Source organism: Pinus tabuliformis, chromosome 9 (genome assembly GCF_031772625.1).
Source record: "Pinus tabuliformis cultivar Carrire ecotype Pingquan chromosome 9, CPIR1, whole genome shotgun sequence".
NCBI classification, from domain to species: domain Eukaryota; kingdom Viridiplantae; phylum Streptophyta; class Pinopsida; order Pinales; family Pinaceae; genus Pinus; species Pinus tabuliformis.
The window spans coordinates 1082641998-1082665354 of NC_142307.1; the positions used below are offsets into that span (position 1 = coordinate 1082641998).

At 40.6% G+C, this 23357-nt stretch overlaps 1 protein-coding gene across 3 annotated transcripts in view; it reads right to left on the reverse strand.

Moving 5' to 3' along the window:
* The window catches only part of LOC149152472 (uncharacterized), a 116317-nt gene extending 99244 nt beyond the window's left edge, over positions 1 to 17073 (reverse strand). For 2 of the 3 annotated variants that reach the window (XM_089440015.1, XM_089440014.1), the window contains exon 1: positions 16692 to 17073. In XM_089440015.1, the coding sequence (XP_089296141.1) occupies positions 16692 to 16962 (271 nt within the window). In that variant the 5' untranslated portion in view covers positions 16963 to 17073. The remainder of the gene's footprint in view (positions 1 to 16691) is intronic. The other variant, XM_089440013.1, reaches the window with a different exon arrangement.
* Positions 17074 to 23357: the final 6284 nt, after the last annotated feature.

Genomic DNA, 23357 nt, shown 5'->3' on the forward strand with positions numbered 1-23357 from the left:
CCAATGGCAAAGGAAAAAGGAATGCGGGACATCAAGGAAATGATCGACCCTTCAAGAAATCAAAGAACTTCAAGTATGAAGAATCAAATGTTGTTAACAATAAGCAAAAAGAGTATTATCTTATATCGGCCCTCTCCACTACCTCTCCTCCGGACACTTTGGGAAATTGGTTGATTGATAGTGGTGCCTCAAGGCACTTCACCGGATACAAGGAAGCCCTCTCTAATCTGATAGAAAAGGAGACAAACTTGGAGATCATCCTTGGAGACGATGCCACCTATCTCGTACAGGGAGTAGGGAATGTTACCCTTCAATTGAATCAACGTAACACTATTCATTTGCAAGAAGTACTATATGTACCTGATCTCAAGAAGAACCTAGTGTCCATTTCAGCCATGGAGGACAAAGGATTCAAGGCGGCATTCATTGATGGAAAGGTACATGTTTGGAAAAGAAATTTTAAATATTCTTTTACTTTTGGGTTCAGGGTTGACACTTAATATCAAGTTGGAGGAAGTACATTGGGAGCCATGTCTTGTGACACATCTCTACAATCTAAAATATGGCACCGAAGGTTTGCCCATCTTCATTATAAGCTCGATGTGAGACAGATGGTGACAGGTATGCCCGAGTTCAAAGTAGAGCATGAAGGTGTATGTCTGGGATGTGCCGAAAGAAAACTTACAAGGGGACCATTCCCCTCAAGTAATAGCAAGACCACAAATATATTGCAATTGTTCCACTCCAACATATCTGGTATGGTGCTCGTAAACTCTTTGGGAGGATACTTATATTATCTCACCTTTACGGATAATTATTCTCGTAAGACTTGGATATACTTCTTGAAGAAGTAGGATGAAGTGTTAACCTGGTTCTGACACTTCAAAGTCTTGATCGAAAACCAATTCGAGAAGAAAATCAAGATATTGAGGACTGATAATGGGACCGAGTACGAATCCAATGAATTCCAAGATTATTGCAGAGAAGCTGGCATTAAGAGGGAGACTACAACACCATACACTGCTGAGCAAAATGGTGTGGCTGAAAGGAAGAATCGCTCTATTGTAGAAGCAGTTTGTGCCATGCTTCATGATCAAGGCCTTCTGAAGTTCCTATGGGCTAAAGCTGCAAATATCGTTGTGTATGTTCAAAATCGATGCCCTCATCAAGCATTGGACTCCGAGACTCCCGTAGAAATGTTCACTGGTAAGAAACCTGATGTCTCTCATTTTAGAATTTTTGGAAAAAAGAGAAAAGAAGCTAACACCGGAAATCAGGGTGCAAAAGAAGACGAAACGATGTCGAAGGTTGGTGAACCTATGGATCCTATTGATCCTCCTCCTCATGAGCCCTCCTCCTCCAAAAGGAGACTCTGATGGCTTAGGAAGGCTCTCGAAGATGTCGAGAGACACATTGCACCAAGGGGGACTTTCCGTGAAAGCAAGAAGCCGAACAGGTATCAAGGATATTTGACCACCATGATACGAGTCAATTATGAAGAATGATGTCTGGGATGTGGTCCCTAGACCCCAAGACAAATCGGTTGTCACCTCTAAGTGGCTCTACAAAATCAAGCATGGAGCTGATGGAAGTGTAGAGCCTCTCATTCACAAATGTAAAAGGGAGTTGGTTTCTAAATTTGAGATGAAGGACCTAGGACCGATGCACTATTTCCTAGGGTTGGAGGTCTAGCAAAATCCAGGTGAAATTTTCCTCTCTCAAGGAAAATATGTTGTGAAGATTTTGGAAAGATTTGGGATGGTGGACTGCAAGCATGTGATTACTCTGATGGAACTTAAATTTAAGAAGTTATGTGGTAGTGTTGTTGGACCTGAATTGGGAAATGTTTCCGAGTATCATCAACTCATAGGAGCACTGATGTTCTTGGTGAACTCCCGTCTGGACATATATTTTGCGGTTAACACATTGAGCTAATATATGGTTGAGCCTCATCATATACATTGGATTGGTGCCAAGAATCTTCTGAGATATCTTTGGGGCACAATCACTCATGGACTGAGATACGCTACCGGAGATGTGAGGTTGCATGGTTATTTTGATGTTGATTTGGCTGGCAGTGTGGTGGATCGCAAGAGCACTTCTGGATGTTGTTTTTCTTTGGGTTTTGCTTCGATATCCTAGATGAGCAGGAAGCAGAAATCAGTTGCCTTGAGCACCACTGAGACCGAATACATAGCTGCTAGTATGGCCTCTTGTGAAGTTGTTTGGTTGAGGAAGCTCTTCAATGAGCTGTTTGGACATGTGCTGGATACCACCATGATCCTCTGCAACAACCAAAGTGGGATCCAATTATCAAAGAATCCCATGTTTCATGATCGCTCCAAGCATATAGATATCAGGTACTACTTTATCCAGGATATGGTACAATGAGGAGTAATAAGGCTCCATCACATTGGGGCTGATGAGCAAGTTGTCGATATTCTGACAAAGCCCCTGGGAAAGGTCAAGTTCTTGGCCTTCCAAGAACAACTTGGAGTCGTGGAGAGACCCTCTTATGAGGGTCCTGTATGAGATGGACATTGAGCTTTGGGAGCTCCGAGGGGCTTGGGGTACTTCTTGGAGCGATGAACAACCATAGGGTGAGTGTTTCAGCCTTCCCCTAGCGGTTTGTTGTGTACAGGGTGAGTGGTTCAGCCTTCCCCTACGATACCCCTTGGCAACATGTAGGCAAGATGGGTGGTTCACCCTTCTCCTGCTGAGACATCCTACCCATGCAATCTGGGACTCGTGGGAAGTACCTCTCATCTGGCCAATGAGTAGGGAAATGAGGATAGGGACCATAGTACTACCGATGGACGCATCGTGTACTTCCGTACTCCCTATGCTAGGATGACCGATATTGATCTGGGATCAATTGGAACTGACTTCGTGTCAGTAAAAGTGGTATGAGACACTCTCTTTTGAATGGAACTGACTTCGGGTCAGTAAGAGTGGTATGACACACTTTCCTTTGATTGGGACTGACTTCGGGTCAGTAGAGAATGGTATGATACATTCTCGATCAATTCTTCTTCTTCATAGTTCAACAAAGCAGAGAAATGCAGAGCATTGCATCGATGGCAGAGATAATACAGATTGGCAGATGGATTAGCAGATGGAGTTCTCCCTAATTGAGAGGGAGTGTTAAAATTGGTAACTAGGGCCAAACTCCACATGGATCATCTTATTTATGACAGCTGATATTTTTCTTGGATTCCTCTCTCCAAGAGGTGTAAGATTGATCTAAAGATCATTCGATTCTGACATGTACAAATGAAGTTATGAATTTATTCTGATTATGGACAAACTTATGTAGGCTCAGAAGCCCAACAGTCACGTCTATTCATCCTCAACATTGCATATAAATAGGTAACTTAGCCTCATTTGGACATACTCATCTTCACACTTCTCTCTCTCTCTCTCTCCTCATTGATTGGGTACGGATTTCTGGGCCTCTCTCTCTCTCCACACGTCTGAAATTTCAGGAGACCGAATTTCTAGACAGTTTGACCAAGCATTGACCAGCATGTGTTGACCTCCTTTGACTATGTTTTTGTGAGGGCTATCTCTGTTTGGGCAGGCCGCATCTCTAGGCACAAATATCGAGGCTAAACATTGATTGTTGACCAATGTTGATTGCAACTAGGGCTGATCACAGGTGGGCTATTTGACCAGACTTTGGCTAGGCTGAATTTGACTATTTTGACTCTTGAGGGCTGTTTTATCTTGTTGTTTGGAGGTTGAAGTTGACTGAAGTTGACCAATTTGCTAAGGGTCAAATCTGCCCTATTGACTAGCGTTGACTTTTCTAGTTAGGACTCTTTTGTTGTTGTTATAAATTATCAGATTTGTAAATTGTACTATCTCTCTCTACTGAACTAGTGAAGACTAAAAGAAGATTTGATCAAAGGTTTCCCCACATTGGGGTTTGTCCCTGGCTGGTGCCACATCTTGTGTCCTCTTGTCTTGGCTTGTCTTCTATTGTTTATGTTTATGTTCTATCTGCATTTACTATCATGTTGATGTGATTGCTAATCTGAATATTGATACTGGGCTAATAAAGAAACTGAAGTAAAATTGCTCTAAAGCATAGAACATACCATTGTTGCCTCAAATTAACAATATTTTTAGTTAACCTAGTTCCTTGTGAGTATTTTATAGGTGACTTGTTTAGAAATTGTCGAAAATAGTAGTGAGAAAGGTCCTTGTTTGACTTGTGCCTTAGTCAAAGAGACCAAAAGCAGTTTTTCCTTAGCATGCATGAGTTCTTATAAGTTAGAACTTAGGACAAGTTGCTATAAATTAGGATGATTTCCTAAAAGTTAGGACGAGTTCCAGAAAATCAGGACAGTTCATGAAGCAGTTTGACTGATGTGCTGGAGTGGAAGGCTCAGTTTATTGTCTTCTAGTGTGAGTTATCTTTGGAAAAGACAAGCAAGTGAATCTCCAGTTCTAAATTGAGGCAAGACAAGTTGCATGAGTCAGTTAGACTCAATTTACTCATCAATCACTAGTTTGAGTTCCAAAAAATAGAACTTGGCAGATTTAGCTTATTAGAATTGCTTATAAGGAGGACGAAGGCACACACAGATTTGATCATTGTTTTGTGAGCACAAGTTAGTCGGACAAGACAATAGAGCTCACGGGTTTGAGAGAAGTTTGCACCAATTTGTGTGCGAGAGCCTTGCTGGTAGAGCGTATTTTGGAGGAGCCAATACGCAATGATAGAGAGACCTTCTTGCAGCCAGATTTGCGCTAGGAAATAGGAGTTCTCATACGCAAGGAAAGAGGGAAAGGCAAGCCGCAAGCAAAGAGTTGGGTCAAAGTTGTAGCAAGGTGTTTCTAGCTAAGTATTGGTAGTAAGAACAGTTGTGTTTTCTAGTGACATAGAATTGCCCTGTAAGAGATCTATTACTCTAGTTTCTATCAATAAAATTCTACAGCAAGCAGAGGGTTTTCCGAGTTGGGTTCCCTAGAAAAATAATTGTGTATTTGTGTGACTGTGTCTTTATCTCTACGTTTTATTCTGTTGCATATATATTATTGAGAAATATTCTATCTTGGTGAAAAGTAAAACTAGTTCAGTTTTCAATTAAATCATCTAAGTAGTTGTAGAATTTTGTGGATAATCAGAGCATAGATCAATATAAAGACCATCACCAACTATCCAAGTGTATCTCACTTAAGTGTATACCAATCTGATCTGGCCGAGTTTAGGAGGGAATTGCTCGACGAGTGTTTGGTTCTATGGAAGTTCTGTGGGTGAAATCTTTAGGCCAAGTCCCGTAGTACATCAGAGAGGGTCGCATCCCTAAACCTCATCTGAAAGGAGGTCGCAATACCTCAGTTGCTGACTAGTTTTAGGGCAGATTACCCTAAGATCTGAGCGCATGGATTATGCATAGGTCTAAGGCTTAGGAAGTGTGACTACAGGCATAAATTAAGGAGGCCGCAAGTGGATTTGTCCCTAGGTTGACGGAGCCGCAACACTGTGGATCACGGTCAAAGTTAGGGTTGTCGTGTTGGTGGCAGCAACCCTAAAAAGAGGGTCGAGAACCTCAATTCTAGTGCACAGAACAACAAATATTTCAAGATAGTGTGGACGTCTTGAAAAGTGAGTTGACTGGTATCCTAGAGGTTGATTTGCTAGAAGATGGAGAGTTATCCTAAGGTCTAGGACAATAGATCGTATGCCCTAGTTGAGGGTTTCTTCAAGCAAGAACAATCTTCAGAAGTTTTGTCCCTAAATGTGTCTCCAAGTGTGAACAGGAAGGCGTGTAGGGAAGAAGATGGAGGAGTTTTCTTGAAGTGAAGAAGGGAGTGGAAAGTGTTGGTAATGAAGTTTGTTTAAAGGGTTTGAGCAGCAGATCTAGATGCCCTAGTCTAGGGCTAATGCATTGCCTGGACAGTCGGCCCAATCAAGCCTAAAGTCAGTCCAAAAGCAGCGTGCAACTATCGACAGAGGTAGGGTCATTGTTGGTTGTCAAGGAGCATTGATGATAGTATATTGTAGGTCTATCCTGAAAGATTTTAGGGAATTAGTTCATGGATTTACGAGTGCAAAGATCTCTCAAGGAGTGGCTATGCATGAGGTCTGAGTTCTATCAAGTATTTGACAAGGAGACCTAGATATGCAAGGGCAACGAAGGTTATGGAGATATATTGCTAGGTGGAAATCTGTCTCATTGGTGTTTGGACAGAGATATGAAGCAATCTAAGAACAGCAAGTGAATGGGTTGTTAGTGGTTGATTTAAAGGCCCTAGATCAATCAAAGAATTCACTGTGTGTGGGCAGTTTTGGAGGCCTGGGAAGAGTGACTAAGGAGTTGATGTGTCATAGTAAAAGAGCAGGTTTGCAAGCCCTAGGATTGTCATTCTTGGAGCAGCCAAGAGACAACAAGAGGGCAGTTTGGTGAAGCCCTAGTTCAGTGAATGCGGGGAGACATCTCACTGATAAGAGGGAAGATTGACAAAGACCCTAAGAACATGATCCTTTGGAGCAGTAGAGGGCATTGTTAGTGGGACATCTGGAAGTCCCTAAGAGTTGACGATCTTAAAGGAGCAGAAAAGCAACTGTTGGGCAATTTGAGTAGCCTATGTTCAATCTTCTTGGAGCAACCAAGAGAGAGTGATAGTAGCAAATTTGGGATAAAGATGCAAGCATTCTGAAGTAGCAGAAGTTGCAGGAACAGCAGAAGAGGAGGCAAAGTACCTGTCAGATGTGTTTAAGGAGGATCCTTCCACATGACTGGGAACAAGAAGAATTCCAACTACTTGAAGGAGAAGGACATGCAGTTTCAGATTGAGCTACGAGATGATGGTCAGTATGCGGCTAGAGGAGTTGGTGTTATCAGTTTTCAGAGGGAGTCAGGTAATCCTCTTCATCTCAGAGATGTTCTCTATGTTCCACGATTGAGGTAGAATCTTGTTTTGGTAAGAAGTAGATAGGTGTGAGGTAAGGCATACCTCCAACACTTAGCTTCTGGATGTAAGAAGTGTTGAAATTTGGTACCGGAGGACAGGTGGTTCCCTAAGGCTTTGATCTTTGGCCTAGGGAAAAGTGTCCAAAAGAATTTAATTTTTCTCCTAAAGTAACTTTATAATTTTTATAAAGTTAAATCTAATTTGAAAGTGACTTTAAGTGATAAAGTTACTAAGTCTAATTTTAAAGTGACTTTAAAGTGAAATAAGGTGAAACTGAAAACCGGGGTGGGAAAACAGAAAATTTTTACATGGTATCAGAGCTTGAGTGCTGAAGGGCAGTTTGGGACAGCAAAAGAGAAAAAATACAGCTGCTGATTTTTTCACTCAGAAAATTCCAGCAAGCTGATTTTTCATAAACAGCAGGTTTATCTTTACCACAGCAGTGCTATTTTTCAGTTTTAGGACAGCAAGATGTCATTGGGATTGAGGGTGGAGGATAGGTTGGATGGGCATACAAATTACAGCGTTTGGAAGGAGAGAATGCAGAGTATCTTTGAGGAGGCAGAAGTCTGGGATATCATGGTGCATACAGCACAGCGCCCTGTTGTTGTGCCTACTGATGCTACTCAGTTGGCAGCTTATAATAGAAAGAACAACAAGGGTAAGAGGCTGATTCTAGACGGAATCAAAGACCATTGCATTCCTCATGTGAGAGGAAAGAGCAATGCCCATGAGATGTGGACAGCATTGTCCAATCTCTACCAGAGTACCAATGAGAACCGGAAGATGGTCCTGAAGGAGAAGCTGAAGAACATTAAGATGGGGAATGATAGTGCAGCTGGATATCTCACAAAGATTACCAATGTGAGAGATGAGTTGGCAGCGATTGGAGAGGCCATTCCATCCACTGAGTTGGTGCGTATTGCAGTGAATGGCCTCCCCCGTTCATGGTTGAACTTTGCTGATGGGGTTTGTGCACATGAGACCCTTCCCACATGGGAGAGGTTTTGGGATGATTGTATTCAGACAGAGATCAGGAAAGGACAGCTTGGGGCAGCCAAGCCAGTTGAGCAGGATGAGGACGTAGCACTGGTGGCAGGAGGCAAGAAAGGCAAAGGGAAGAAGCAGGCTTCCACAAGCGGTGGTGGAGGCAAAGGCAAAGGTAAAGGTAAACAGGGTAACTCACAAAAGGACTATTCCAAAGTGAAGTGTTGGAATTGTCAGAAGATGGGACACTATGCAGTTGTGTGTCCGGAGAAGAAGAAGAAGAAGGGGAAGACCCAGGATGTGGCAGCGTCAGCTGAGATTGAGGACTTTGCAGGTCGTTTTGACCGGGAGTTTGCGTTCACTACATGTGAGTCCTCTAGTGCAGGATCACCTGCCACACAGGTTCAGAGGGAGCATTCTTTTCCCTCGATTAGCGGAGCATCTACAGGTATCTGGTATGTGGACAGTGGGGCTTCACGTCACATGACAGGAGTCCGGGAGTACTTCTCAGAGCTTTCAGAGAGTGGCACTGATATTGAGGTAGTACTCGGTGATGACAGAGTTGTTAGAGCAGTCGGGGTGGGGACAGTGACATTTCAGAGGGAGTCCAAACCTCCCTTGAAGGTGTCAGAGGTTCTTTATGTGCCAGGGATGAGGAAGAACCTCATATCCGTCTCAGCTTTGGAGGACAGAGGATATGAGGTACTGTTCAGGGAAGGACAGGTGTTGATGTATCCCAGGGACTCTCCAGCTGATTCAGCTAGAGTGATAGGTGTACGCCATGCAAAGGTGTACAAGTTTGCATTCCAGCCCCCTTTGGCATTGAGCTGTAGTACCGACAGCAGAGCTAGCAGTTCTGAGCTGTGTGAGATTTGGCACCGCAGGATGGGGCACATGTCTCATGGAGCCTTGAGGACATTGCGGGAGATCACTACAGGTGTGCCAGATTTCAGTACTGATCACCATGATACTTGCAGAGGTTGTGCGATGGGCAAGTTTGCCAAATCCCCTTTTCCCAGCAGTGACAGCAGAGCGACGGGGATACTTGATTTGATTCATTCCGATGTGAGCGGTCGGATGTCTCATGTTTCCTTGAGTGGATATGAGTATTATGTGTTATTCATTGATGATCACTCCAGGAGGACCTGGATTTATTTCTTGAAGACCAAGAGTGAGGTCTTCAAGCGGTTTCAGGAGTTCAGAGCTCTTGTGGAGACACAGACAGGTCGGAAGATCAAGTCCCTGAGGTCGGACAATGGAGGAGAGTACACCCTTGGAGAGTTTGTTGACTATTGTGCGGAGGCAGGCATTAGGAGGGAGTTCACTGTTCCTTACAACCCCCAGCAGAACGGGGTTGCAGAGAGGAAGAACAGATCCATCATAGGGGCTGCTAAAGCCATGTTACATGATCAGGGGTTGCCATTGTTCTTGTGGGCAGAGGCCTGCAACACAGCTGTTTACTTGCAGAACAGGAGTCCGCATCGTGCCTTGGGGCACATGACTCCTGAGGAGGCTTTCTCTGGGAAGAAGCCTGATCTTGGTCATCTTCATATCTTTGGATGCATTACATACTCCTATATACCCAAGGAGGAGAGGACCAAACTAGAGCCCACCGCAGAGAAGGGTATCTTTGTGGGCTACAGTGAGACCTCAAAGGCCTTTCGGATTTACATTCCTGCACAGAGGAGAGTTGTTGTCAGACGGGATGTGAAGTTCGAGGAGGACAGGGCCTTTAGGAGGTCACGGGAGTTAGAGTATCTGGATCAGCCAGACCCTCAGCAGCAGTTGAGTCAGTCGCAGGGATCCAGTGGGCAGGGATCAGGAGGATCCGGAGGTACATCTATGAGGATGTCAGGTCCATCAGTGAGCAGTGGCTCGCCGAGCCAGAGGGGTGGTGCTCCGGGCAGCATGCAGAGCAGTTCACTAGGGAGTCCACTGATGGACAGTTCACACGGTACCTCAGCTTCTACAGGTTCAGGTGCAGGCAGGAGGACAGCAGACAGACAGTCAGGAGTTCAGGCTACTGATGGGGATGAGGAGGAGGAGTTTCATTCTCCTATGGGAGAAGCATGCTCAGGGAAGAGGAAGCCCAAGTGGCTTCAGGACACCTTGAGAGATGCCACATCTGTTGCTGAGCCGAAGAGGCCGGTCAGAGAGAGTAGACCACCTGAGAGATTTTGTAGCTATATGGCGATGGTTACCAGCATCCTTGACTCTGAGCCTTCTAGCTATGAGGAGGCAGCTAGCCAGCAGGTCTGGAGAGAGGCCATGCAGGAGGAGTATTCTTCTATCATGAAGAATGATGTTTGGGAGGTGGTGCCGAGGCCTGAGGGCAAATCCGTGGTTACTTCCAGATGGCTTTACAAGGTAAAGCATGCTGCAGATGGCAGCATTGAGAAATTCAAAGCAAGGTTTGTGGCTAGAGGGTTCTCCCAGGTAGAGGGAGTTGATTATGAGGAGACCTTCGCTCCCGTGGCTCGATATACTTCGATCCGCTCCATTATATCGATAGCAGCAGAGATGGGTTGGAAGATCCACCAGATGGATGTGAAGACCGCATTTCTCAATGGCTTCATACAGGAGGAGGTGTACATTGAGCAGCCACAGGGCTTTGAGGTGCATGGGAAGGAGTCCCATGTGTGCAGATTGAAGAAGGCCCTTTATGGCCTGAAGCAAGCTCCCAGAGCTTGGTACTCCAGGATAGATGCATACTTGCAGGGGATGGGTTTCACAAAGAGTGAGGCAGATCCGAACCTTTACTTTATTGTGATTGGTGAGGAGCCACTCATTCTGGTGCTGTATGTGGATGACTTGATCATTACAGGTGCAGAGAGACTCATAGAGCACTGCAAGAGAGATCTTGCGGCGGAGTTTGAGATGAAGGACATCGGCTTGATGCATTACTTTTTGGGTTTGGAGGTGTGGCAGGAGGAGGGGCATTTCTTCCTGGGGCAGGGGAAGTATATTGTGGACATCCTTAGCAGATTCCACATGGAGGATTGTAGACCCATGTCGACACCGATGATCACCAACTGGAAGAAGCTTCAGGCTTCGGATTCCGAGTTGGTGGATCCCACATTGTACAGGCAGCTGATTGGTTCCTTGATGTATTTGGTCAACACCAAACCAGATATCTGTTTTGCAGTCAACACGATGAGTCAGTTTATGTGTGAGCCTAGGAAGGTTCACTGGGTGGCTGCAAAACACATTTTGCGGTACTTGCAGGGGACAGTGGATTATGGTCTGGACTACAGGCAGGGAGATGGAGTGAGATTGGCAGGATACACTGATTCTGATTGGGCAGGTTGTGCTTCTGATAGGAAGAGCACTTCAGGGTGTTGTTTTGGGTTGGGTTCAGCAGTAGTGTCATGGTTCAGCCGGAAGCAGCAGTCAGTAGCACTGAGTTCAGCGGAAGCAGAGTATATGGCAGCCAGTCTAGCTAGTTGTGAGGCCATCTGGCTTCGCAAGATGTTGTTTGGCTTATTTGGTCAGCCTTTGAGACCTTCAGTGATTTACTGTGATAATCAGAGTTGCATTAAACTCACGGAGAATCCAGTATTTCATGACAGGTCAAAGCATATCAGGATCAGATATCATTTCATCAGAGACTATGTTCAGAAGGGAGCTGTGAAGCTTGAGTATATTTCCACTGATGAGCAGGTTGCAGATATTCTTACCAAAGCCTTACCACGGGGCAAGCATGTCTACTTCAGAGACAAGATGGGTGTGGTGAGGAACACCTTCCTCAGTAAGAGGGAGTGTTGAAATTTGGTACCGGAGGACAGGTGGTTCCCTAAGGCTTTGATCTTTGGCCTAGGGAAAAGTGTCCAAAAGAATTTAATTTTTCTCCTAAAGTAACTTTATAATTTTTATAAAGTTAAATCTAATTTGAAAGTGACTTTAAGTGATAAAGTTACTAAGTCTAATTTTAAAGTGACTTTATAAAGTCAATGAAAAATTAAAAAGGAAAAGTGACTTTGGAAATAAATGACTAAGTGGGTCTTTATTAAAGTGGGGTGAATTAAAAAATAGAAAGTGAGATTTAAATGAGCATTTAATCTCAGCCATTGATCTAAATCTATTTCAGCCATTGGATTTAGGGATCACCCAAAAGTCATTTAGGGTTGGGTTAAGGGAGGAAAAGGAGAAAAAGATCATTCATTCTTTCATGAGCAGATTGGGAGAAGGAGAGCAAGAGAGCAAGGGAGATTTCTGGACAAGGAGGAGAAAGAGGCAGCAGTTTGGCACACACACCAAGGCAGCACTTCAGCAAATCCGAACAGCATAAAGAACAAGCAGAAAAAGGCAGTTTTTGTGAGCAAAATAGTGGAAAAAATTAATTTTCAGCACGAATATCTAGGAGGCGATTTTCTGCACTTTTTCCGAGGGCTGTCCGTACAAGTCCGTACGGTCGTCCGTACAGTCCGTACAGTCTGTACGGTCCGTACATCCGTACGTCCGTACAGTCCGTACATCCGTACGGTCCGTACAGCTCTTACAGCATTTTTCAGATTGTCGTTTGGGCTGAAAACAGATAAGTTTTGCTTGCTGGAAATTTCTGTTTTTGCTGAAATTTATTTGCTGAAAATTTTCTCTGTAAAAAGGCATTTTCCAGAAATAAAGAAGAGCTCTCAAACTGGTTTTCCCCAAGAGTTGTAGGGGGTTTTTCCAGGGTCAAGTTGACCAAAAATCACTGAGTTTAAATGTGTTTTAATGGCTGTTTTAATTGCTGATTTTTTATTTCTGCAATTTCCAGCACTCTGAAAAATTTCCAGAATTTGTGTTTTCAGCAATATTTATTTTTTCAGTCTGTTAAATGTATGGCTATGGGAATGGGCATTTAACTACATGGGAGAAATAAGGTGAAACTGAAAACCGGGGTGGGAAAACAGAAAATTTTTACAAGAAGTAGATAGGTGTGAGGGTGAAGAATCTCTACAAGTTGCAGGTAGAGACAGGTGCAACCTTGAGCACCAAGGCAAGGAATTCTCAAAATAGAGATGTGGTGGTTGAGTGAGCGCAGGATAGAGCTCTCAAGACTGAGCCTTAGCCAGCATCTAAGTTTGAGTCTAAGCTAGTTGGCAGTTGGGCTAACTAGCAACATGATGAGGAGCATAGCCCGGGGCAAGTGGAGGCTGGCACCCAGTCAGTGACCCCAGTATAGGGAGAGTTCAAGCCAAGTGGGCAAAGGATTTGTTTAAGGGAGATCAGGAGAGAGTCGGATCTTCCAGTATCACCTTCAGCTAGAAGAAGAAGCCACTGAGGTACACAAGGTACATGGCACTTATGACCGAAGTGATGGACTCGCAAAGCATGGTTGGAAAGAACAAGTCTTCAGATCAATCTCCACAAAAAAAAAGAAGGGAAGCCTTCTAGTTCAAAGGGGGCAGTTGCAGCAACAAAGAACATGGTAGTGTTGGAGACAAATCCAAGTGGATGAGGTTCTTCCAAAAGCACTTTCCTTGCTAAGGGGGAGTGTTGAAAATAGTAGCGAGAAAGGTCCTTCTTTGACTTGTGCCTTATTCAAAGAGACCAAAAGCAATTTTTCCTTAACATGCATGAGTTCCTGTAAGTTAGGACGAGTTCCTATAAATCAGGACCAATTCCTAAAAGTTGGGGCGAGTTCCTAAAAATTAGGACAGTTCATGAAGCAGTTTGACTGATGTGCTAGAGTGGAAGGCTCAATTTTTTGTCTTCTAGTGTGAGTTATCTTTGGAAAAAGACAAGCGAGTCTCAAGTTCTAAATTGAGGTAGGACGAGTTGCATGAGTCAATTAGACTCAATTTACTCATCAATCACTATTTTGAGTTCCAAAAAATAGAACTTGCCAGATTTAGCCTATTCCACTGTTTTACAAAATGGCCTGGTCAACTCGGAAACGGCCTGGTCAAACCGAGTCATTAAAAAAATTTACGACCAGGCCAAGTAACCGGCTAGGTTGGCCGAGTCAACAATGACCAGGCCTAGTCATCCAATGACCAGGCCGAGTCATTGTTGACTCGGTCAACCAGGCCGAGTCCGTCATGACCAGGCCGGGTCAATGAAAACCGGCTGGGCAGCGTAAATCATGTTTTTTTTCAGTGGATCATATTGCATGTTGTGAGTTGCAGCAATTTTATGACAGCAGTTCCTTCATTGAAATGCGTGAATTTCTGTGTGCATCCTGTTATACTCATTGAACTTTCCTTCCTAAAGCTTTTTATGGAAGTTATAGTTGCTTATAGGAGAATCCCAAGAAAGTTAAAAAGAATTACCAATTAAGATTTCAGTTCCTCTGGCATCAATGTTCTGTTCCTTTATGCAAGTCTTTGTTTTTTAATTTACAAATTACAGCTCAAATCTATGCCTGTTACAATCTGTTCTGTTTCAAACATCAAGCAATGAATGTTAGAATTTAGAACCCAGAGCTCTTTTTGCTGCACTAACAACAGATGTGGTAGAATGCTTTAGTTTTACAAAGGGTATCATCCAAGCTGAGTTTGCTGTCCATCATTTACATTTGGAGAGCATTTTTGGACTTGTTTTCTCCTTTCATCGGATCTGCACTTTGGAGGACTTTGCTTTTGGATGAGGTAGATAAGGAGATATCCTTATCTTGCTATTTCATTTTCCAATAAGATTGCCTTCCTAGACCTTTTTGGACGAAGATGACGTTGGTTCTTAGAGGCCACTTTGTTTGTTCATTCCATGGACATTTCTATAAAATGTCTCCCTCCTTCCATGTTTAGCTTTTCTTGGTTTCTGACTCTGATCCAGAGCTTGGTCGAGATGATCTTGGCTCCTCTGGCAGTAGCCAGTAGTACTAGTATTGGAGTCTGGTCAGCATCACAGTTTACTTTTGTTGTAGAGGCCATTTCTAGCCTCCTTGGTTATTTGTATTTTGTTTTGAGTCTTTCACTTTGATCATGTATGACAGTTGACTATGTAGCCATTGGGTACCATTTTGATATAATGGATTGGTTCATGAGCCTACTTTGATCATATGTTGTCTTCCATCTATATTATAATGCTATGTGTTTGGAAACATGAATGAAAATCTTTAAAATTATGTTTAAAATATTTAAAATTATGTTTTTTTATAAAAAAAATAAATATTTAATGTATTTTTTACAACGACAGAGTCATTGAAATCGACTAGGCCGAGTCATTACCGAATCCTGGTCGGAGTCGGAGTCGATCCTCGGCCTGGTCGGAGTCCTGGTCCTGGTTGTAAAACACTGGCCTATTCGAATTACTTATAAGGAGAATGAAGGCACATATTTGATCATTGTTTTGTGAGCACAAGTTGGTGAGACAAGACAATAGAACTCACAGGTTTGTGAGAGGTCTGCACCAGTCTGTGTGTGAGAACCTTGCTGGTAGAGCATATTTTGGAGGAGCCAATACGCAGTGATAGAGAGACCTTCTTGCAGCCAGATTTGCGATAAGAAATAGGAGATCTCCTACGCAAGGAAAGAGAACCAGGCAGGCCACAAGCAAGGAGGAGCTGGGTCAAAGTTGTAGCAGGGTGTTTCTAGCTAAGTATTGGCAGTAAGAACAGTTGTGTTTTCTAGTGAAACAGAATTGCCCTGTAATAGATCTATTGCTCTAGTTTCTATAAATAAAATTCTACAGCAAGCAGAGGGTTTTCCAAGTTGGGTTCCCTAGAAAAATAATTGTGTATTTATGTGACTGTGTCTTTATCTCTACGTTGTATTCCGCTTCATATCTATTGTTGAGAAATTATGTATCTTGGTGAAAAGTAGTACCAGAATTTCGTGGATAATCAACAGAAATTATCACTCACTAAAAATGTAATTTATGATTATAATCCTATGAGACTTGGTCGATTTCTACATAAAGCAATACAAAGTGACAGATGTGCACATTTCAACAATCACATCTTGTGCTTGCATAGTTGTTATTTTGTTTCTTCGTGTTACTTACCTAGTTCCTTGTGAATATCTCATATGTGACTTGTCTAGAAATGATCACTCACCTAAAGATGTACGTTATGATTGTAATCCTATGAGACTTGGTCAATTTCTACATAAAACAAAATAGGGTGACAGATTTGTACAGTTCAGCAATCGCATCTTGTGCTTGCATACATTTTCTTTTTGTTGCTTTCATATATGTGCGTATGTTTGCATTGTTGTTACCATGTCCATATAAGAAAGAGTGAATATCAAAGGTTCAACGAACTCTTACTTACAAGGAATTTCATTAAAATTGATAATCAACAAATCATACAGCACTCTAATTGCCCACCGTGAAGGAAAACAAAAGCTATCCAGCAAATCATATTGATAAAAGAGGAGCAGTACTCGACATGCATGCAATAGCTATGGGCAAAAAAAGTTGAAAGGACTGAATACTAGATATCGACTGGAATCTCGCACACATCCGTTTCCTAAAGAATTCCAAATTTAAAACCATGACGAGTGCTAGTGAATTCATGAATGTATAAGTATAGCCCAATCACCCCTGACCTATTTACGCTGTTATTGAGCCAATTTATGGTTTAAAGCTAGCAAGCCAGAGGTCATAACATAGAATCCCTAGTTGCATAGGGTGATCCAACATAGCCCGGAATTAAGTAGTGTTAGTATCCTGCATTGTCCAGAACATTCTGTACGAAATATAAAGTTGATAGACAATGGGATTGACACTTTTAAATGTAGGTGTACTTTTTCTGAGGTTCCAGTTGAACATTTGTTATTTCTTTTGGGGTCACTGATTTTTTTATCTAAACAATCCCATTCAACTTTAAGGACAAGCACAGATGGGGTAGATATTACCAAGAGGGAGTGCACTGCGACTACGGGAGTTAACGCCGAGGTGTGACACCAGTCTGGCAGCTGCAACAGCATCGTGTAATGGAATCATTGACTGTGCAGAGCGCCTGCGAAAGTTTGTAATGTTATTTCTCGACGTAGTCCTCTGCGATAACAATGAAGGTCTTGCGGTGGATGATGATTGGGTGCGACCACCTGAAGCTCTGAATGTGCTCCTTCCGCTAGAACGAAATGCAGACCTTGCGGACCGTGCGAATGATCCATAGGACGCCATTGCTATGAGTACAAGGTATCGGAGGGGTTTTAGAGAAGCTTTCTGAGTAGGGTTTAAATGGTTTTAGTGCCCTTATACCGATTGTGCTTTCTCGAGCGATGTTAAGTTGACTCGTAAGGTTAGTTATAACTCATCATCGGTTGTGCTTGGATATTTGTTTTAAAATTGTCAAACGACGATTATAGCAATGGATTTCTTCATTCACCATTTTTATAATATTTAAAAGTTTTATATATATATCGTTTATAAAATATATATATATATATAATTGGTTAATAAAATAAATTTTTTTATTGCAATGTGTTTAAAATGTAATGGTTGGTTTTTAGAGTTTATATACGAATAATGTCACAAACAAAATTACAATAGTACAGGAGCGTTTATTTATAAGATTTTAACAATTTATTAAGGAAATATTTATGGGCAAGGTAAAAGGGTTTTATTGTGAGACTCACTTAGTCTTATAGATTATTTTTAGTCTCGTGGACGTTAAAATATCATTTTATTTTATTACAACCAGGTTTTTACTCACACATTCTTCATCCCTTGGAATCATAAATGAAGTAGGCACCATTACAGTAGTTTAGTAACTATCTTTTGATTTGTAAAATCGTCAAAATAACCACAACTACATAGTAAATAATAGTTTTTACATTTACATTTGTTGTCATATTTTACCAATCTCCATCTTGACAACAAATTTCCTGATGTCTTTCCAAAGTCCTATCATCTTTTCTACAAGCCAAGAGAAGTCAGACACCACTGCAGCTCGTCAAAATAACTACAACAACATAGTAAAGAATAGTTTTTACAATTGCATTTTTTATCATATTTTAATAATCTCCATCTTGACAACAATTTTCATGATGCCTTGCCAAAGTCCTATCATCTTTTCTACAAGCCAAGAGAAGTCAGACACCACTGCAGCTTCTCTATTAACACTGGTTTCATAAATATGTTTGCATAGTTTTCTCGAGTGTGGACCTTTTTAAGATCACCTCCATCAATAATTTGTCTTATAAAATGGTACTTTATATCAATATATTTCATCTTGCTATGATAAGCTGGATTTGTAGCCAAATATAGAGCACTTTGACTATTGAAAATGCAGTTATGTTGTTCTACATTCTCCCAAGTTCACCTAGAAGACCCTCAACCAAATTGCATATACGCAAGCTTGTGAGATAGCAATGTACTCTGCCACTATGGTGGGTAAAGAAATTGTTTCTTGATGTTTCAACGTCCAACTAATGGATCCCCTTACAAGAGTAAAGACATATCCTGAAGCAGATATTCCCTTGTCCAAATCACCTGCAAAATTTGAATCAACATGTCCACAAACATAATCTTTACAACCATTAATGGTGATACAATAATCATTGGTGTCGCTGAGATACTAAAGCACCCATTTCACTATAGACCAGTGCTCTTTTCCTGGATTTTCCATGAACTTCTTGACGACACCCATTGCATGTGAAATATCTAGTCTAGTACAAACCATCACATACATCATAGTTCTTGTTGCATTAACATACAGTACACGAGACATAAAATTATTTTCTTCTTCACAACTATGACATGAATCTTAAGAAAGTTTAAAATGGGAAGCAAAGGGATATTAATTGGTTTCACATTGTTCATCCCAAACTTCACAAGTATTTTCGCTACACACTTCTATTGTGAAAAATTGAGCTAACAATTTTTCTTGTCTTTGTTATTTCAATGCCCAAGATTTGTTTTACAATTCCTAGATCCTTCATATTAAACGTCCTAGCCATATGAGCCTTCAACATGTTGATTTCTTCCATGCTTTTACTTCCAATGAGCATATAGTCAACATACAACACTAAGATAATGAACATGTCATTCAAAACTTTAAAGTACACACAATGATCAGACTCACATGTAGTATAAACATGGCTCATAATGAAGGAATCAAACTTCTTGTACCACTGCCTGAGCGACTACTTCAGGTCATACAATGATTTCTTGAGCTTGTAAAATAATATTACTTTGTGATGTTGCAAAAAACCTTTTGGTTGTTCCATATTCTCCCCATCCAAATATCCATGCAAAAATGTCATTTTAACATCTAATTGCTCTAACTCCAAATCAAGCAAAGCAACTAGTGCCAACACAATGCGAACAAATACAAGTTTAACAATTGGCGAAAAGATTTCATGGAAATCTATACCTTCCTTTTGAGAGTAACATTTTGCAACCAATCTATCTTTATATCTTTCAATATTACCATCAATGTCTCTTTTCAATTTAAAGACCCATTTACATCCAACACCCTTCCTATCTTTTGAAAGTTCTACTAAATGCCAAGTTTGGTTTCTCTCCAAGGCATCCATTTCTTCTTTCATCGTTGCCATCCATTTGGCATTATTGATATCACCTGCTTCTTCCTAATAACAAGATGGTCCCCCATCATCAACAACCAAAGCAACAAATGAAGTGAAATCAATACATCTTTTAGGAGGTTTTCTTTCTTGTGTAGATCTTCTTGGTATTGGTTTTGTACTTTCAACATTTTCTCAAATGTCCCCAACATCTATGATTCTTTATCATTAGAAGCTTCTTCTCACTTCCACATGTCTCTAGATGGTTCAATCTCAAACTAAATTTTTTTATTTGGTGCCTATTCATGTACTTGTTAATGTTTCAAAACATATACGCGATCTAATTTAATAAGAGAAGATTCATCAAATGTCACATCTTTGTTGATGACGATTTGTGGGCAATAGGATCCCACAACCTATATCCTTTAACAACATCATCATAACCAATAAATATGTTTTTCTTTTATTTAGGGTCCAATTTCAAACGTTGATTCTTAGGAATAAGAGTATACACTTCAGAACCAAAAGTTTCTAAATTTGAATAATCACAAGGATTACTTGTCCATACCTCTTCAGGGATTTTGCAGTTTATTGCAGTCAATGGTGATCGATTTACAAGATAACATGCAGTATTAACTGCTTCTGCCCACAACTCTCGCTACAAATTGGCATTGCTTAGCATGCTTCTTACTCTTTCTAGACTAGACATTTTCATGTGTTCTACCACACCATTTTGCTTTAGGAGTATTAATTATGGTTTTGTGTCTCACAACCCCAACATCCTTGCAATATTCTTCAAACTCTAAAGAAGTGAACTTGCCTCTATTATATGTTCTTAAACATTTGATTGATTTGTCAGTTCTCTTCTCCACGATAGTTCTAAAGTGTTTAAAAGTTTTAAACACATCAACTTTTCTTTTTAACATAGAACCACACATTTATAGAGAAATCATTTATAAATGAAAAAAAAATATGACAATCCTTTGAAAGAAACAGTAGGGGGTGGCCCCCAAACATCTGAATGAATGTAATCAAGAATTTCTACTATGACTGCCTACTTTAAATTTATGTCTACACTATTTTCCAAATATACAATGTTTGGAGGAATTAAAATGCAAAGATTTCAAATTTGAAAGTAACTTGCAATTTATCAATACCTATAGTCACTTCTCGCTCAGATGACCCAGTCATTGATGCCTTAAATTAATGGATTCTATCACCCCCTCATATGCCACTATCGCTTCGTTGATCTAGGTACTTCCATTCAACTTCTAAAGGTTCCCTATCTTAGTAGCCTTCATGACCACTAAAGCGACCCTAGGCACTTTCAATGCTCCACCTTGACCTATCCACTTATAAACATCGGAATCCAATGCTCCCAAAGAAATTAGTTTTTTTTCTTTAATTCAAGTATATGTCTCACATCTGTTGATGTTCTCACAATACCATCAACATCCTTGTTTGTAAGACTCTATGGTGGTCAAAATTTGAAGAAATTGAGTTTGGAACTTGATACAAAGTTTCCATTTGTAGGTCAACACTTCAAGTCCAAAATAGGATCCATCAGCCTCAAAATTTTTGATTTTGACACTCCCAACCCCAGTAGTAGACTATAAGATATATTATACCCATAAAGACAGATCCGGCATCAACAACTTCATATGCTAAAAATATTTTTCCATGTGGACACATATAATGAGATGTGCTAGAATCTAATAGCTAATACTCACAATATATAAGAACATTACAAATTGACAATACTTCATCGATCATGCCTAAACCTAATTCAATCTGATTTTCTCCTTTTTAGAATCTTCGTTGGATTCCTCTCTCTTCTAGCAGTCCTTTGTGAGATGCCCTAGTTTGTTACAAAACAAACATCATAGTTTACTATTTTTGCCTCTTAACCTTGACCTAAATGTACCTCTCAACTTATATCATTTCTTTGTAGAGCGATCTCTAAACACTATTGCTTCTGGCGTCAAGGTTTCAATGCTTTATTTCCTCTTCACCTCTTCAAACAACAGAGCTCCAACAACAACACCAGATTCAAGAGTCTCCATTGTGCTTAAGCTGATGGAGGTTACAAAGTGGTGACACAATTCAGGTAGCAAGCACAACAGTGTAAATGTTTTATCTTCACCGTCGAGTTTGACATCTATACTATTTAACTGGAAAATAAGAGTATTAAACACATTTAGGTGATCTGCAATTTCATACCTTCTTTCATCTTCAGGCTATACAATTGCCTCTTTAAGTAGATCCAGTTTGTCAAGGATTTTTTCATGCATGGACCTTCCAACTTGGTCCACAAGCCTACAACTGTCATTTCTCTTATGATGTTGAATAAAACATCATCAATGAGAGACAACTGAACTATATTGAGGGATTTGACATCCAAGTTGTCCCCATTCATCATTGGTCATATTACAAGTTTCTTGCCCCTGCCACCCAATGCCTTATGCAATTTTTTTTTTGGTGGTTCATGGACACCTGCAGTCACTGGATGGCCACTATGTCCACAGAAATATTTGAGCTTGATCAAGGGTATCAAGTCCCGTAGCCAATAGCTAGGCCTAACCCCAAGGGCTTTGGGGAGAATTGACCCTGTGGCCTCCCGAACAGCGAGGCACTTATTTGACCAGTTGAGCTAACCCTTGGGGCTTATGCAACCCTTGTTGTACTAGTACATCCCACATTTTTAATTTCCACAATTCAAAATGATTTTTTTCTGTTAAAATTTTCAACTTCAAATTTAGTATTCGCCATTATCCTCTACACAAACTTCTTTTCCCAATCGGAAATATTTAATGTGTTGATTGGAAATAAATCTTTCACAACCCTTTTTTTCATAAAATTGTCCAAAATTCTCTTTTTACAAAATTTTGTTTTAAAAAAAAAAAGTTTCATTGTTTCATAAACCTTACTTTGTTTTTCAAGAAACTTCATTCTTCAAACCTAGAAACGCTTTTTAACTTGGTTTGATTTTCCAAAAAATATATATATATGGATCTCCACGCAAAAAGGGTTTTCTTCACGAAAATTAAGGTTTCTCTTTATTTGAGAGTTTATTTTCTTAGGCAAACATTTCATTAAAAAATGTGTGCATGTACTCGATTTTGACTAGGGTTCCTATGTGTGTTACTTCTCAACTAGACACATTTTTCACCACAGTGTCGCCCTTCATGAACAACAATCCAACTCAACTTGCAACATTTCAAACTCGGCCTCCTTCATAGGCAGACTTGACTAGGTTTCTTATGTTCAACATGTTGTTGTCTTGCGATCCGTGTGCAATTCATCCTCAACCTGCCCTACTCAAGCGTCATTGTACTCTATGCATTGGCTTCATAACTTAGCTAGCAATGTCCAACAAACTCAAAAAAGGGGATGTCAACTGTGTTTAATATTTTTTTAAAGAAGATGGTTTTGTTTAATCTTAAAAAAAAATAATGATTGTGATAAAATGACAGATATAACGTAAAAATAATAGCCATAATCTTAAAAAAGATGGTGGTTGCACTCCCAATCCCACTCGATTGTTAAACATGCACACCACTCTGTTGCCCAAATTTTGTCTACGAGCCTATTATTCCCCTTCCACCTAATGGTTGTTCTTAAAAAAAAAGTTCAATTTACTTCCTTAACCGAGTTTTTATACCACTTGTTGGTTTTTAGAGTCCATACACATGTAATTGACAGAAAAATGGCACAAACAGAAATACAAGAATACACTAGTATTTACGTGGTAAAACCCTGACAATTTGTCAAGGAATCATCCATAGGCAAGGCAAAAGGATTTTATTGTGGGAGAAATTTTACAATCATACGTACTCACACAACCTCCTCATCTCCTTGAATCATAAATGAAGTAGGCATTGTTACAATAGTTTAGTAATTATCTTTTGTTTCGTAAAATCGTTTTAATAACCACAACAACATATGAAAACATAGATTTTACGTTTACATTTGTTCTCATATTATAATAGTAATGCCACATGTAAATGATTGTGTTGGGTGCATTTGTGGAATTCATCTCTAAATTCAGTA